The following is a 17,696-nucleotide window of genomic DNA, read 5'->3' on the forward strand; positions in this document are numbered from 1 at the left end:
TACAGTGGAGTTGATACACACAGGCCCCTGTAGACCTCAAGTGCAGTCTGCTCAGGGGACTCCGGCACAGTTAACTGGGCATGCACACTTACTGCACTACACTGCTCTGTTCAGTGAAGACTACGCTAATTACAGAAACAGCTAAGAGCTGAGGCTTGCTCTACTCCTTCTGTAAACCCCATAGATTTTAGTGTAAAGAATGGCGTGCAAGCCCAGCCACTTCTATGCTGTTTCCAATGGCTGTGGTGAATCTGTGAACAAGGCAGCACATAGACCACATTCTCAAAATATGGGAGAGTCCCAGGAGACTTTTCATGCATTCATGGCATAACATGTGGATTTATGGCACATATGCCTATAAACACTGGGAATCCCCCTGTATATGTATACAAATAAGGTACATATATACTTGATGGAACAAAGGCCTGGTTATTATGACATTACAACTATTGTGCCATCTGTCTTGCGTGATTATAACATATGTCTATATATGAGCATGCCTACATACAGGTAATTATATATTGTACCTTTGGTAAAGTGTAACCCTTCAGTGTAACCTCTTTTGTAGTTCTCCGTGCCACTCCCATTGGGACCAAGTCTGTGAATCTTTGCATTTCATGAACCATTGCTTCTGTGTAAGGCATGTTGTTCCTGTCTTGTAATTTTGGGTTACGATTTCGGCCAATAACTTCATCAATCTCTTTTTGCACTTTAGCTGCGGTGCAGGAAAACATAATACTTAGAGATTAGTAAATTCAGGCATGTGATGTGCCTGCAATAGGATGCTGAATCTGCCTTGAAATTACCAAATTGTGGCTATCCAACTGTTGGGAGACTATAACGCCCAACATGCCACAGACTGTTAGAATGTGATTGTTTCCAGCAAGAGAAACCACGTAATCTTGCAGATATGATACCTTTTAATGGCTAACAAAAATACATGATGAAATAGCGACCTTCCGAACCAACGCAGGGTTCTTCTTCAAGCTTAAACGGATTGGATCTGAAGAGGCATGGATATTTATACACACTTATAACATACATACTTATGACAAGGCACAGATATGGATGTAATTGGTTCGCACTTAAAAGGAATTCTGCAACAGCAAACAAACTTTTTTTGACTAGGCACTGATAACGGAGTGAAAGTTTTATGGTCCCTAAATTACTGTTGGGGGGGGAGGGGGTCGTCAAGCTAGAAATGGCTACAAGAGGTGCACAGACATTTTTAGCTAAACACTGATAAGGGAGTGAAAGTTTATGGTCTCTGAATTACTGTTGATGGGGGTCTTATCTGTGCAATAAATGTCTCACACTTCCCATTTACGCATAAATCCTGGGGGATAATTTAACACAGTATTCAGCGTGTCAAAGGTTGTTATCAATTTATATTCCCAAATTCTTCTGTGGTTTTGTGACTTGAAACCACCCTTCAATATCAAAACTCTCATATCTCCTATGTTATGTCCATGGTTAGAAAAGGACTCGTCCACAGGTAATTCTCTTTTTCTGTGTTTAATCATGTGGTGATGAGATCTCATCCTGGCTTTCAGTTTCTGTCCTGTTTCTCCAACATAAAGACCCCCAACAGGCCATTTACTGCACAAGATGTGTCAATCAAGATGTGTCAGCAGCAGCAGCACGTCGCCAACAGTCGGTGTCGCGCGGCGTGGCAGCACAGTGGTGGGCAAGCGTCAGCAGGCCGTGCTGAAACTACTCAGCTTAGGAGAGAAGAGGCACACGGCCCACGAACTGCTGCAGGGTCTGACAGAGCAGACCGACCGCTGGCTTTCGCCGCTGAGCCTCCAACCGGGCATGGTCGTGTGTGACAACGGCCATAACCTGGTGGCGGCTCTGCAGCTCGGCAGCCTCACGCACGTGCCATGCCTGGCCCATGTCTTTAATTTGGTGGTTCAGCGCTTTCTGAAAAGCTACCCACACTTGTCATACCTGCTCGGAAAGGTGCGCCGGGTCAGCGCACATTTCCGCAAGTCCAAGACGGACGCTGCCACCCTGCGGACCCTGCAACATCGGTTTAATCTGCCAGTGCACCGACTGTTGTGCGACGTGCCCACACGGTGGAACTCTACGCTCCACATGTTGGCCAGACTCTATGAGCAGCGTAGAGCTATAGTGGAATACCAACTCCAACATGGGCGGCGCAGTGGGAGTCAGCCTCCTCAATTCTTTACAGAAGAGTGGGCCTGGTTGGCAGCCATCTGCCAGGTCCTTGGAAACTTTGAGGAGTCTACCCAGATGGTGAGCGGGGATGCTGCAATCATTAGCGTCACCATTCCTCTGCTATGCCTCTTGAGAAGTTCCCTGCAAAGCATAAAGGCAGACGCTTTGCGCTTGGAAACAGAGGCGGGGGAAGACAGTATGTCGCTGGATAGTCAGAGCACCCTCAAGTCTATATCTCAGCGCGTTGAGGAGGAGGGGGAGGAGCATGAGGAGGAAGGGGAAGAGACAGCTTGGCCCACTGCTGAGGGTACCCATGCTGCTTGCCTGTCATCCTTTCAGCGTGTATGGCCGGAGGAGTAGGAGAAGGAGGAGGAGGATCCTGAAAGTGATCTTCCTAGTGAGGACAGCCATGTGTTGCGTACAGGTACCCTGGCACACATGGCTGACTTCATGTTAGGATGCCTTTCTCGAGACCCTCGCGTTACACGCATTCTGGCCACTACGGATTACTGGGTGTACACACTGCTCAACCCATGGTATAAGGAGAACCTTTCCACTCTCATACCCGAAGAGGAAAGGGGTTCGAGAGTGATGCTATACAACAGGACCCTGGCGGACAAATTGATGGTAACATTCCCATCTGAGAGCGCTAGTGGCAGAAGGTGCAGTTCCGAGGGCCAGGTAGCAGGGGAGGCGCAGAGATCAGGCAGCATGTACAGCGCAGGCAGGGGAACATTCTCCAAGGCCTTTGCCAGCTTTATGGCTCCCCAGCAAAACAGTGTCACCGCTCCCCAGTCAAGGCTGAGTCGGCGGGAGCACTGTAAAAGGATGGTGAGGGAGTACGTAGCCGATCGCACGACCGTCCTCTGTGACGCCTCTGCCCCCTACAACTACTGGGTGTCGAAGCTGGACACGTGGCCTGAACTCGCGCTGTATGCCCTGGAGGTGCTTGCTTGTCCTGCGGCTAGCGTCTTGTCAGAGAGGGTGTTTAGTGCAGCTGGGGGAATCATCACGGATAAGCGTACCCGCCTGTCAACCGACAGTGCCGACAGGCTTACACTCATCAAGATGAACAAAGCCTGGATTTCCCCAGACTTCTCTTCTCCACCAGCGGACAGCAGCGATACCTAAGCAATACGTAGGCTGCACCCGCGGATGGAAGCATCGTTCTCTATCACCATCAAAAACGGGGACCTTTTTGCTTCATCAATCTGTGTATTCTATTCATCCTCCTCCTCCTGCTCCTCCTCCTGAAACCTCACGTAATCACGCCGAACGGGCAATTTTTCTTAGACCCACAAGACTCAGTCATATAGTTTTTGTAAACAATTTTTATACGTTTCAATGCTCATTAAAGCGTTGAAACGTTCACCTGAACCAATTTTTATTTTAACTGGGCTGCCTACAGGCCTAGGTACAAATTAAGCCACATTAACCAAAGCGATTAATGGGTTTCACCTGCCCTCTTGGTTGGGCATGGGCAATTTTTCTGAGATACATTAGTACTGTTGGTACACCAATTTTTTGGGGCCCTCGCCTACAGTGTAATCCAATTAATTTTTTGCCCACCTGCATTAAAGTTGACATTACATCAGCTGTGATGGGCAATGCAATGGGATATATTCATGTACCACCGGTGGCTTGCTGTGGGTCCACAGGGAGTTGTAACTGCATGTGTCCACTTCTAAAGAACCCCAGTCTGACTGGGGCATGCAGTGTGGGCCGAAGCCCACCTGCATTTAATCGGACGTTACCTCAGCTGTGATGGGCACTGCAATGGGATACATTTATGTACAGCCGGTGGGTTCCAGGGAGCCACCCATGCTGTGGGTGCACACGGAATTCCCATTGCGGAGTTGTACCTGCCTGTGACTATTTATAAAAAACCACGGTCTGACTGGGGCATGCAGACACCTTGACAGAATGAATAGTGTGTGGCACATAGGTTCCCCATTGCTATGCCCACGTGTGCAGCTCCTGATGGCGGTGGCACAGGATTATATTTCTCATCGCTTCTGTACAGCATTGTGGGCTATCGCCCCGCCCCTTTTAAAGAGGGTCGCTGCCTAGCCGTGCCAACCCTCTGCAGTGTGTGCCTGCGGTTCCTCCTCATGGCAGACGCACTTATAAATAGACATGAGGGTGGTGTGGCATGAGTGCAGCTGAAGGCTGCGCAGGGACACTTTGATGTGCGCTGTGGACACTGGGTCGTGCGGGGGGGGGGGGGGGGGGTTGGGCAGCATGTAACCCAGGAGAAGTGGCAGCGGAGTGTCATGCAGGCAGTGATTGTGCTTTGTTGGAGGTAGTGTGGTGCTTAGCTAAGGTATGCATTGCTAATGAGGGCTTTTCAGAAGTAAAAGTTGTTGGGAGGGGGGGGCCCACTTTTGCCGCTATTGTGGCTTAATAGTGGGACCTGGGAACTTGAGATGCAGCCCAACATGTAGCCCCTCGCCTGCCCTATCCGTTTCTGTGTCGTTACCATCACTTTCTTGAATTGCCCAGATTTTCACAAATGAAAACCTTAGCGAGCATCGGCGATATACAAAAATGCTCGGGTCGCCCATTGACTTCAATGGGGTTCGTTACTCGAAACGAACCCTCGAGCATCGCGATAATTTCGTCCCGAGTAACGAGCACCCGAGCATTTTGGTGCTCGCTCATCTCTAATGTCTGTATTGAGTTGTTTAAAAATTGATTTCTGTATGCGAGTATGTTAATGTCAGGTTTATGGTGGGGTGGAATGCATTGAATCTTTCATGGAATTTTATTAGTTCTTGTTCGGTGTTGGTCCAGATGATCATGATGTCATCAATGTAGCGGAAGTAGGCCAATGGTTTGCTGGGGCAGGAGGCCAGAAAGTCACTCTCCAGTTTTGCCATAAAAAGGTTGGCCTATTGCGCTGCCATTTTACTGCCTATTGCAGTCCCGGTGAGTTGCAGGAATAACTCTTTGCCAAAGGAGAAATAATTGTGTGTGAGGATGAATCTTGTAGCACTGCGTCAGAGGTGACCCCATTGGCCTCAAGGTGCGCCTGGCAGTCAGTCAGTCCATCCTCGCGTGGGATGTTGGAATACAAGGATCCCACATCCATAGTGGCCAGGATGGCGCCATTGGGGAGGGGACCTACCATTGACAGTTTGTTCAGTAGGTCCGTGGTGTGTTGCAGGTAGCTGGTTGTGTTTCTCACCAGTGGTTTGAGGTTGCCTTCCACCCATCCTGAGATTCCTTCAGTGAGGGTTCCCACACCTGAGATAATCAGCCTCCCTGACTTGCCAGCTTTGTGTAGTTTTGGAAGCATGTAGAATGTTCCAACCTTGGGGTTCTCCGGTATCAAGTTGAGAAGTTTTGTGGAGCAACAATCCGCAACTAGAGGTACTAAGGAAAACCGCAAAGAAACTCCATCATACCCTACACAAGGATGACCGTTTGAAAACCATATTCCCGAACCCTCCCCTTCTGTGTTACAGGCAACCTCCTAACTTGAGGAACTTTATAATCAGGAGTGCATTACCCTCTGACACACAAAAAGGAACTTATCCCTGTAATGTAAGGAGCTGTAAGACCTGCTCACATGTACTGACTGCGGACAGGGATCCCCAACACACAGCAGGACTATAAGATCCCAGGGACATTCACATGTTCCACGTCCAATGTTGTGTACCTGATCTTGTGCAGTAAATGGCCTGTTGGGGGTCTTTATGTTGGAGAAACAGGACAGAAACTGAAAGCCAGGATGAGATCTCATCACCACATGATTAAACACAGAAAAAGAGAATTACCTGTGGACGAGTCCTTTTCTAACCATGGACATAACATAGGAGATATGAGAGTTTTGATATTGAAGGGTGGTTTCAAGTCACAAAACCACAGAAGAATTTGGGAATATAAATTGATAACAACCTTTGACACGCTGAATATTGGGTTAAATTATCCCCCAGGATTTATGCGTGAATGGGAAGTGTGAGACATTTATTGCACAGATAAGACCCCCATCAACAGTAATTCAGGGACCATAAACTTTCACTCCCTTATCAGTGTTTAGCTAAAAATGTTTGTGCACCTCTTGTAGCATTTCTAGCCTGACGACCCCCTCCCCCCCCAACAGTAATTTAGGGACCATAAAACTTTCACTCCGTTATCAGTGCCTAGTCAAAAAAGTTTATTTGCTGTTGCAGAATTCCTTTTAAGTGCGAACCAATTACATCCATATCTGTGCCTTGTCATAAGTATGTATGTTATAAGTGTGTATAAATATCCATGCCTCTTCAGATCCAATCCGTTTAAGCCTGAAGAAGAACCCTGCGTTGGTTCGGAAGCTCGCTATTACATCATGTATTTTTGTTAGCCATTAAAAGGTATCATATCTACAAGATTACGTGGTTTCTCTTGCTGGGAACAATCACATTTTGCTCTACTGGCTAACACGGTACCAAACCTTTGTTTTCATTACAGATTGTCAGGGCGTGTTGCACCCACTGCAGTCCTCCCATTGGGGCATTGTGGTGTTTTCGACAAGAAAAAGGAAAGGGCTCAGTAGCTACTAGACAAAGGAAGGACCCCGGTGAGGCTTCACATGACGGTCTCCTTTGCAAATAGAACTTATGTTCAACTTCAACTTATTGAAATTGGGTTTTTATTGAGGGTTTTATAATTCCTTCCCTGCAGCACTTAACCCCCTTTTCAATAAAAAATTTGCCATCCGCCCGACAGTATCCAACTGTACTCTTGGAAAAACTGGAGAAGGAGGTTGGGCTCAAGCACATGGCTGGACCTTTTGTATCGCCTCCTTTTCAGGATATAGTTGTTTCCCACCAAGGAGTGGTCCCGAAGAAGGAGCCCAACAAGTTCCGGCTTATACATCCCCTGTCATATCCCAGGGGTGCATTGGCCAATGATGGTATTGATCCAAAACGATGTTCGTTGGTTTGTATATTGTTTGATGCGGCTGTGAAATTGATGCTGTATTGCAGGAAAGTGGCCCCACTGGCAAAAACGGATATTAAGTCAGCCTTTTGGCTACTCCAGGTTAACCCTGATAGCATAGGCTTTTGGGGTTCTATTAGGAGGGCCTTTACTACATGGATCATGCCTTCCTATGGTGTGTTTGATCTCATTTGCTTATTTCAAAGCCTTCAGTTCCTTTTTGGAATGAGTTATCTGCGACATAGCGGGGATCGGTTATTCATGATTTATTCTGCCTGGGCCCCTTGGGTTCTCCAATTTGCCTTTCCTTACTATTGACCGCACAATGGGTTACTCACCACTTAAGTATCTTTCTGGCCCCTGAAAAAATGGAAGGCTCTCTAAGTGTCTTAAATTTCTGGGCATCACCACTGATACCAAGAAAATGGAATGCTGCCTAATAGCGGATAAATTTGTTGCAGAAAGGGGTTTTCAGGGCTAGACAACTTAAAAATATACCCTCAAGAGAGTTGCAACCCTTGCTAGACAAGCTTAGTTTCATATGTAGGATAATTCCTATGGGAAGAGTGTTTAGCGGTTGGTTATCTGCAACTACAGCCGGGATATCTGTACCTCACCATTATGTTTGGTTGACCAAAGAACATAGGGGCTATTTGGAAGTCTGGAAGGAATTCCTAGTACAATACAATGGTCATTCCCTGGAGATAGAAGACGCAATCAATAATTTTGATTCATGCGTTGTTTACTGACGCAGCTGGCAGTACTAATTTTGGCATTTTTGCCTGGGACAATGGCGCATTGGTCAGTGGCCCGACTTGGATTTCCTTGGGTTTGGTTAAGAACCTAGTGGTTTTGGAGCTCTTCCACATTGTAGTGGCAATGATGATCTGGGGTGACTTGCTTTGGGATATAAAAAGTGTGCTTCAACTGTAACAACCTGGGGGTATTGCAGGCAATTAATATTCTAGCAGCATCTTCTCACTCTGTAGTGCGGCTTATTCGTTACCTGGTGCTGTATTGTCTATCACTAAATATGTGGGTGGTGATGGCACATGTGTCGAGGGTGAAGAATGTAATTGCGGATTCTCTTTCTTGGTTGCAGTGGGAACATTTCCATTTACTGGTGCTAGAGGCAGAGCCGGAGGGGATTCCTTGCCCTCCTCATCTTTGGAGTTTGGTCAAGGAGTAGCAGGACATCTAATACGAGCATCGTAATCATTTGGTACATGGGCAGCATATGAGGTGGATTGGGACAGTTGGACAGGGTCACTGGGTGACATGTTTATGGACAAGAATAGGACCGGGGCTATGTTTTACCTACTGGGCAAGTGTCGACGGTGGGCTGGTCTGTGGCAAAGGTAATTGCTTGGTGTCAGCCATGGCGTTTGATTTTAAATTTCAGGGGTTTAGGGTTGCCACCAAGGATTTCCTTATCCTTCAGGCTCTGAAAGGTTTTAGAAGAGGCCGGCTTATGCAGTTTCCTTTTCTTTACTGAAAAGTTAGGTGATGGTGTACAGGGGGCTCTGTTGTTTTACCTTAAAGCTATTTTGTTTTGTTTGGCATTTTCATTAGCGTTCTTTGGGGCATTCCGCTTGGGTCAGCTGGTGTCAGCTGGGTGTTTTTTTTCTGGAGGAGAATGTGGTCTGTTACGAAGATAGAGTTAAACTTTGTCTGCGTCGTTCAAAAACTGATTTTTTGGGGGGATGGTCAGCAGGTTGAGCTGAGTAAAGTTACCGGATTGGAAATGCGCCCAGTACACTGCCTAACAGCCTACAAAGTGCTGAGTTTGGTGGGACAGGGCCCCCTATTATGTCATGAGGATGGGTCATTCATGTTACAATATCAATTTATTTTAAGAGTGTTTTATTCTCTTTGAGTTCGGCCGAAGAACATTTTGGAGTGCATTCATTCCATATGGAGAGTACAATTGTCTTGTTTCATTCTAGAACAGGAGCCGACGCTGATTTTGATTTTTGGGCACTCCCTTCACTGGGGGAAGGTTGGGGGACAGAAAGAGCAAGGCTGCATCCAAACGGTAGACAACTCAGATTTTTCAGCAGCATGGCAGTTGTTCATTGGCTTGGCTTCAGAGGTATGATTTGGGGTTGAGTTCAGTCTGAATTTAACTGCTTGCAAGATTTGGACAGGCCTCCCGATTGTTAGGAACAACAATTTTGGGGCCAGACTTTTTAGAGTACTCATCAGAGATATTAAATTTGATCATTTATGTTTGTGGTCTCTTTTCCCTGGGGTAGTCATTGTGTGGTCTGAAATCATACCTCGGATAACTTGGCATGACGTGCTTTCAGTGAAGAGGTTAAACAAGGCCAGAGTAAAATTAGAGCCATCTATAATTTTGTGGCAGGTACAAGGGGGTGGCCGTACGGCAAGTAGACTTAAAGTCTGGGGAAGGCAACTATTGGTTGGTGGATGGCATGCACTTAAATGCGATTGGAATTGATCTCTGAGCACTTGCTATTCAGGAAGGTTTGGAGAGAGCTTTACTGTTATGAGGCACCTCTCATCCTTGAGGGGTCAACGTGCACACACAGTGGTGGGTGGCAGGTCCTTGTATAATTAGTGGGGAGTCATGTGGAGAATGGCCCCCCTTCATTGTTTTATACAGCTCTGGATAACCTATGTTGCCTGGCGCTTTTGGGGGCCAGAGGGGGTCCCTAGAGAAGAGTGATGCCCCTAAACCTGAGGTGTCAGCTGGGGGTAAGCATTATACTCAGTACAGTTAGGGCTAATGCCCATGGCCGGATTTCCGCCACATTAAATGCGACAGAAATCTGCGGCATTACACCGCAGTTATTAGGTTCTATTGAACCTAATAGCTGAATGTTCACGCTGCGGAATTCTACCGCAGAATTCCACAGTGTGAAATAACCCGCAGTATGTCCTATTTGCCATGGGAATATGCGTGGCCAGCTTCCATTGTAGTCAATGGAAGCCGGCCGTCACACTATACTTCTGCTGTAGCACAGCAGAAGTATAGCATGAATACACGCCCCACCCACCGCCGCCCGTGTCATATGACACAGCAGGCGCGTCATACGCTGTACTGCGAATGCACGCCGGCACATCATGAGAGGCTCGCACAGCAGATCTGGGAGGTGAGTATAGGGTCTTTGGGGGGCGCCGTGTCAGACTTCGCTGCAGTATTCCGCTTGCAGAGCCTGTCATGGCCGTGGGCATGAGTCCTTATGTAGCGTCAGATTGTTTGGGACTTCAGGACCTACACTCATTGCATTATAGTTAAATTTGTTTTTTTGTGTTAATAAATTGGCTGCTATGGCCAAAATTGTTCAAAGAGCTGAAGTGTCTTTGTTTTATTTGGGGCCAAGCAGTGCAGTTGGGGGGAAGGTAAAAGAAAGTTGGGGGGGGGGAATAGGTTACTGCAATATTAAAAAATGGATTGGACTCAGCAATACTGTGATCATGTAAATCTTGAAAGATCCTTAGAGGGTAGTAGTGACATGGATGGACTCCATAACTTCCAACCTTAGTGACTGTCATTTGGATCTGTATGTGAGACAGTAGCAAGCGGATCTTGTTTAATGGACCAAGACAAAATATAGAGGTCAGCGCCTTTATGTATAAATCTCAATAATAAATGTAAAGCAGGATAAACTCACCTGGTGCTAAGCGGGAACCCCAATAGGCAAGGTACCCTTTTGCACAGAATATCCTGGTAAGCTCAGCAATGGTTTCTTGTAGGTCCTCCAACGAACCACATGTCATGGAGAGCAGCAGTCAGAGATGCCTCATAAGAATTAACCAGATCGGAAAGAAACAACCAGGATATGTAAAGAGAAAACTGCCTCTGCGCTCTTGTTGGGGTCCTTCGTACTCGTCACCAAATAACAATCTAATGGAACTCAATACGACATCCCAAGTTTTGTACTTGTTTTGTAAACTGGACTTCGGTTATCTATATATATAAAATTGAATGTCTGTCTGTCTGTATGCGTGTCTGTTTGTCCTTTATACATTACTACAACATTCATCCGATCGCCATGAAACTTTGGGAGGTTGTTAAGTACACTCCTGGGAAGATTACTGGCATAGTACATCTATGCTATGATAAATGGCGCATGTGCGAGCGTCGACGGTTACGACCCCCCACGTAGATCGTTCGATTTCCATGATTGCCACCACCTCTCTCACTTCCCATGTCATAGAAACTTGAAATTTGGCCTCAGCATTGATTATCTCATAAATAGGAAAAGTTCAAGGGTCCCAACTCGATTATTCAACTCTAAGTGCCAAAGAATTAGCGTCCAAATTTTACGTACGGAATCTAATTTTCTCACTTCCCAATGTCATAGAGACTTGAAATTTGGCACGAGCATTGATTATGTCAAGAATAGGAAAAGTTAATAGGTCCCAACTCGATTATTCAATTCTAAGCACCAAAGAATTATCGTCCAAATTTTACGTACGGAATCTAATTTTCTCACTTCCCAATGTCATAGAAACTTGAAATTTGGCACAAGCATTGATTATGTCAAGAATAGGAAAAGTTAATGGGTCCCAATTCGATTATTCAATTCTAAGCGCAAAAGAATTAGCGTCCAAATTTTACATACGGAATCTAATTCTCTCACTTCCTGATGTCATCTATATATATAAAAAGAAATGTATGTCTGTCTGTCTGTCCTTTTTGCGCTACTACACCATTCATCTAATCGCCATGAAACTTTGGGAAGTTGTTGAGTACACTCCTGGGAAGATTACTGGCATAGTACATCTATCCTACGATAGGTGGCGCGCGTGCGAGCATCGTCGACAGTTATGCTCCCCAGACAAAGATCGTTTGATTTCCATCTCAAGCACAAAAGCAAAACGAGCAACGGGATGAGTGTTCAACTACAAAATGATGCATCCGCCGAATGATTCGCAAGACAATTGCTGGATATTGAGAATGCTGAGGTAAAATGAAAGCTGTGCTGTGATTGGTTGCTATTTCTTATACTGCTGAGGTAACATGAAAGCTGTGCTGTGATTGGTTGCTATATATTATACTGCTGAGGCAACATGGAAGCTGCGCTGTGATTGGTTGCTATTTCTTATACCACTGAGGTAACATGAAAGCTGCGCTGTGATTGGTTGCTATTTCTTATACTGCTAAGGTAAAATCAAAGCTGTGCTGTGATTGGTTGCTATTCCTTATACTGCTGAGGTAACATGAAAGTTGCATTGTGATTGGTTGCTATATATTATACTGCTGAGGTAACATGAAAGTTGCATTGTGATTGTTTGCTATCTATCTATATATATTGTACGGCACTCTGACCCCCGAGCGCCAGGTGGGGTGCCCTGAACTTACCACACCCCACTGTCCCTGCCTACTTGCCTCGACCTGGCTAACCCCAGGCGGACAACTGGACGACGGTCCCTACCCTGGCTAGGGACCTGTCGACTACACTAGATGAACCTAACTAACGGGGGACAGAGTACCGACAAGGAAAGGCAGATGGAGTGACCAAGCAGAAAAATACTGAGCACTAGGCAAAGCTGGAAAAGGAAGCTGACGAGCAAACTAGGGAACTGACTGAGACGAACTGCAGACAGGACTGACTAGGAGCTGACAGAACCAATAACTGGCAGTGAGCTCAGGTCACTGCCAGCCTTATGACTACAGGACTCCGCCCAGGGGCGGAGGAGGGAAGAGCCAACTCCCCCACCACTGCACAAGAGAGGTGGAGGAGTGCGGCCGACGCCCTATGGGTGGACACGCCCACGCCGCCGCCCACCGGCCACCGTCAGAGCTCCAGGACGCCGGAGCCGAAGCCGGAGCGGCGCGCGCTGACCAGGGGACCCCGCGCCGCCCTATATATATATAGATGAAAGCCCTCACTGACTCACTGACTGACTGACTGACTCGCCACTAATTCTCCAACTTCCCGATGTCATAGAAACATGAAATTTGGCATGAGCATAGATTATGTCCAACATAGGAAAAGTAACAGGGTCCCAAATCGATTATTCAATTCTAGCACAAAAGAATGAGCGTCCAAATTTATGCACGTAATCTAATTCTCTTACTTCCCGATGTCATAGAAACTTAAAAATTTGGCATGAGCATTGATTATGTCATAAATAGGAAAAGCTAATGGGTCCCAACTCGATTATTCAATTCTAAGCGCAAAAGAATTAGCATCCAAATTTTACTTATGGAATCTAATTCTCTCACTTCCCGATGTCATAGAAATGTGAAATTTGGCACGAGCATTGATTATGTCATAAATAGGAAAAGCTAATGGGTCCCAACTTGATTATTCAATTCTAAACGCAAAAGAATTAGCGTCCAAATTTTACGTACAGAATCTAATTCTTTTTTACTTCCGGATGTCATAGAAACTTGAAATTTGGCAAGAGCATTGATTATCTCATAAATAGGAAAAGCTAATGGGTCCCAACTATAGATGAGCTAGTATACTCGCTAAAGGCAATTGCTCGAGTGAGCATTGCCTTTAGCGAGTATCTTCCCCGCTTGAGACGGAAGGTTCGGGTGCCGGCAGCGGGCACGGAGCTGCGGGGGAGAGCGGGGCGGAAAGGAGGGGAGATTTCTCTCTCCCTCTCTCCCCCTGCTCCCTCCTGCTGACAGCCGCTACTCAAAAGGCAATGCTCGCTCGAGCAATTGCCTTTAGCAAGTATACTCGCTCATCTCTAGTCCCAACTCGATTATTCAATTCTAAGCACAAAAGAATTAGCATCCAAATTTTACGTACGGAATCTAATTCTCTCACTTCCTGATGTCATATATATATATCAATGTATGTCTGTTTGTCCTTTATGCATTACTACACCATTCATCCGATCGCCATTAAACTTTGGGAAGTTGTTGAGTACACTCCTGCAAAGGTTTCTGGCATAGTACATCTATCCTATGATAGGTGGTGCGCGTGCGAGCATCGTCGACAGTTATGCCCCCCAGACGCAGATCATTCGATTTCCATCTCAAGCACGAAAGAAAAAGGCATTACGAGCAACGGGATGCGTGTTCAACTACAAAATGATGCATCCGCCGAACGTTTCGCAAGACAATTGCTGGATATTGGGAATGCTGAGGTAAAATGAAAGCTGTGCTGTGATTGGTTGCTATTTCTTATACTACTGAGGTTACATGAAAGGTGTGCTGTGATTGGTTGCTATATATTATACCGCTGAGGTAAAATGAATGCTGCACTGTGATTGGTTGCTATTTTTTATATTGCTGAGGCAGAATAAAAGTTGCGCTGTGATTGGTTGTTATTTCTCTTACTGCTGAGGTAACATGAAAGCTGCGCTGTGATTGGTTGTTATATTTTATACTGCTGAGGTAACATGAAAGCTGCGCTCTGATTGGGTGGTACATATTATAAAGCTGAGGTAACATGAAAGCTGTGCTGCGATTGGTTGTTATTTATTATACCACTGAGGTAACATGAAAGCTGTGCTGTGATTGGTTGTTATATATTATACTGCTGAGGTAACATGAAAGCTGCGCTGTGATTGGTTGTTATATATTATACTGAGGTAACATGAAAGCTGCGCTGTGATTGGTTGTTATATATTATACTGCTGAGGTAACATGAAAGCTGCGCTGTTATTGGGTGTTATATATTATAAAGCTGAGGTAACATGAAAGCTGTGCTGCGATTGGCTGTTATATATTATACTGCTGAGGTAACATGAAAGCTGACCTGTGATTGGTTGTTATATATTATACTGAGGTAACATGAAAGCTGCGCTGTTATTGGGTGTTATATATTATAAAGCTGAGGTAACACGAAAGCTGTGCTGCGATTGGTTGTTATATATTATACCACTGAGGTAACATGAAAGCTGCGCTGTGATTGGTTGTTATTTATATATATATAAACAAATGTATGTATGTATGTAGGTCTGTCTTCGCAGCAACGCGCGACGGGTAAGCTAGTATGTTTTATGAATGAGACTTGCCCAATCAAGTCAAGTGGGCAATACATAAAATGGACATCACTCAGATATCATCTGTGAGTTAGGTAACATGAAAGCTGTGCTGTGATTGGATGCTATATATTATACCGAGGTAAAATGAAAGCTGCGCTGTGATTGTTTGCTATTCCTTATACCGCTGAGGTAACATAAAAGCTGTGCTGTGATTGGGTGTTATAAATTATACTGCTGAGGTAACATGAAAGCTGTGCTGTGATTGGTTCCTATTTCTTATACTGCTGAGGTAACATGAAAGCTGTGCTGTGATTGTTTGCTATTTCTTATACCGCTGAGGTAACATGAAAGCTGCGCTGTGATTGGGTGTTATATATTATGCTGCTGAGGTAACATGAAAGCTGGCTGTGATTGGTTGTTATATATTATACTGAGGTAACATGAAAGCTGCGCTGTGATTGGTTGTAATATATTATAAAGCTGAGGTAGCATGAAAGCTGTGCTGTGATTGGGTGTTATAAATTATACTGCTGAGGTAACATGAAAGCTGTGCTGTGATTGGTTGCTATTTCTTATACTGCTGAGGTAACATGAAAGCTGCGCTGTGATTGGTTGCTATTTCTTATACTGCTGAGGTAACATGAAAGCTGCGCTGTGATTGGTTGTTATCTATATATATAAAAACAAATGTATGTATGTCTGCCTTCGCAGCAACGCGCGACGGGTAAGCTAGTTGTTTAATAAATAAAGGGTTGGGACTATGTATTGAGTTTCATTAGATTGTTATTTGGGGACGAGTATGAAGGACCCCAACACGAGCGCAGTGGTAGTTTTTTCTTTACCTATACTTTAATGGACCAAGATATACCCACTAGGTCTTTGCTACTAGGACTATGTTTTGGATGCTACAAGTTAATGTTATGTTTTGCTGATAACATTTATAGGGAAAGAACTTAATGCCTCACTTACCTAGGACATCCGGGTATTTCATGAGAATTAATAGAGAATAGGTTGTGGTTGTGCTTATGGTCTCCACACCAGCAAAAAATATCTGGAGAGTGCTGGTCAGTAGATTTTTCATGTTAAATTCGCTGTTTGGGTTAATTTTCTCCTGGTGATGTAAAAAAAAGAAGATACCATCACTATTCTAACTGCTTATGCGTAATACAAGCCGTATACTTCAGACATTAGTTGGCATACATCCTTCCAATGAGCTAATCCATTGACTTGAATAGGCACCTTGAATTTCATTTTTTACAGTGCATTATGAATGCAGGTTTTGCACACGTAATGCGCTGTACTAATCTTCACATTACTTTCAATTGTGCTTCTTGCACACAATGCACGAAATGAGCACTCAGAAAAGATCACAGCATGCACTATCTTGGTGCGCATTACACACGCATACATGCCAAGTTAATGCATGGGGGTTTTGGCATGCAGCATGTACGCAATACATTGCATACTGCGGGAGATATGCGTGCAGTGCACTATATTAAAATGCTTGTGCGAGAGCCCTTGCTGTCAGATTTCTACATAGATAACAGCTACTTACTTGGGGGGCCCAGCTGAAGAACACTTTGTTATTAGCTGGATGTTAAAATGGACTTCACAGTCACATTTCTTTGGTAATAGTCCCCTTGCTGTTTCTTCTGAGTCATTTACAGGGCCCACTGGGCTCCTTGAGTTGCTTATAGGCCCCATTGTGCCACAAGTAATTTACAGGCCCCACTGTGCCCCCTGACAATTTGATAAGGTCCCACTGTGCCCTCTCAGTCATGTAAATACCCATTTGCTCCTTTAGTAATTTATAGGCCCCACTGTGCCCCAATTTATTCATAGACCCCACTGTGCTCCCTGAGTCACTTATAGGTCCTACTTTGCCGCAAGTTATTTATAGGCCTCACAAATGCCCTTTGACTCATTTGTATCCACCACTGTGCCCCCTAAGTAACTAAGAAGGATCTACAATGCCCCTTGTGTCATTTATAGGCCCACTGTGCCCTCTGAGTTATTTATAAGCTCCAGTGTGTCCTCTGAGCAATTAAGAAGACCTCAATTGCCTAGGCAATACAATAATATACTTGCTCATCTCTATTACAATCTCAGTGTGTCCTCCACCCTTTGCTCTGGCCCTTTCTGACCATGATCATGTGGAATGACATAGACAATACAATTACATCATCGGGCCACCCGAGTTACAGGTAGAGCCCCAGGTGACAAAACAGAAAGCACTCAGCTTTGTACAGTGCTGTTTGTCATAGTCAGTTGTATCTGTATATCAAAGATAAGAGATGCAAATAATTTCAAAGAGTAAGCACAGAACAAGTCTACCTCTGAGTGGGTCTCTCGAGGCTCAGTGGGCCCCTTCACGGGTTTGCCAGGTGTTGTCACCGACCCAGCACATTGATATACAATGTATAAGCTTCCTAAAATAGAATGATCCAATAGAAGTATAGATACTAGAGATGAGCGAACGCACTCGTCCGAGCTTGATATTCGTGCGAATATTAGGGTGTTCGGGATGCTCGTTACTCGTAACGAGTACCACGCGGTGTTCCGGTTACTTTCAGTTTCCTCTCTGAGACGTTAGCGCGCTTTTCTGGCCAATTGAAAGACAGGGAAGGCATTACAACTTCCCCCTGTGACGTTCAAGCCCTATACCACCCCCC

General features: G+C 45.2%; 1 protein-coding gene across 1 annotated transcript in view; it reads right to left on the reverse strand.

Moving 5' to 3' along the window:
• LOC136573224 (cytochrome P450 2A4-like) overlaps positions 1-17,696 on the reverse strand; it is a 58,678-nt gene that overhangs the window by 15,763 nt on the left and 25,219 nt on the right. Inside the window, exons 6-7 of the mRNA XM_066574509.1 lie at positions 15,994-16,135; positions 528-715 (exon numbers count right to left, since the gene is read on the reverse strand). Of these exons, the coding sequence (XP_066430606.1) occupies positions 528-715; positions 15,994-16,135 (330 nt within the window). The remainder of the gene's footprint in view (positions 1-527; positions 716-15,993; positions 16,136-17,696) is intronic.

The sequence above is a fragment of the Eleutherodactylus coqui genome, chromosome 7 (assembly GCF_035609145.1).
Source record: "Eleutherodactylus coqui strain aEleCoq1 chromosome 7, aEleCoq1.hap1, whole genome shotgun sequence".
NCBI classification, from domain to species: Eukaryota; Metazoa; Chordata; class Amphibia; order Anura; family Eleutherodactylidae; genus Eleutherodactylus; species Eleutherodactylus coqui.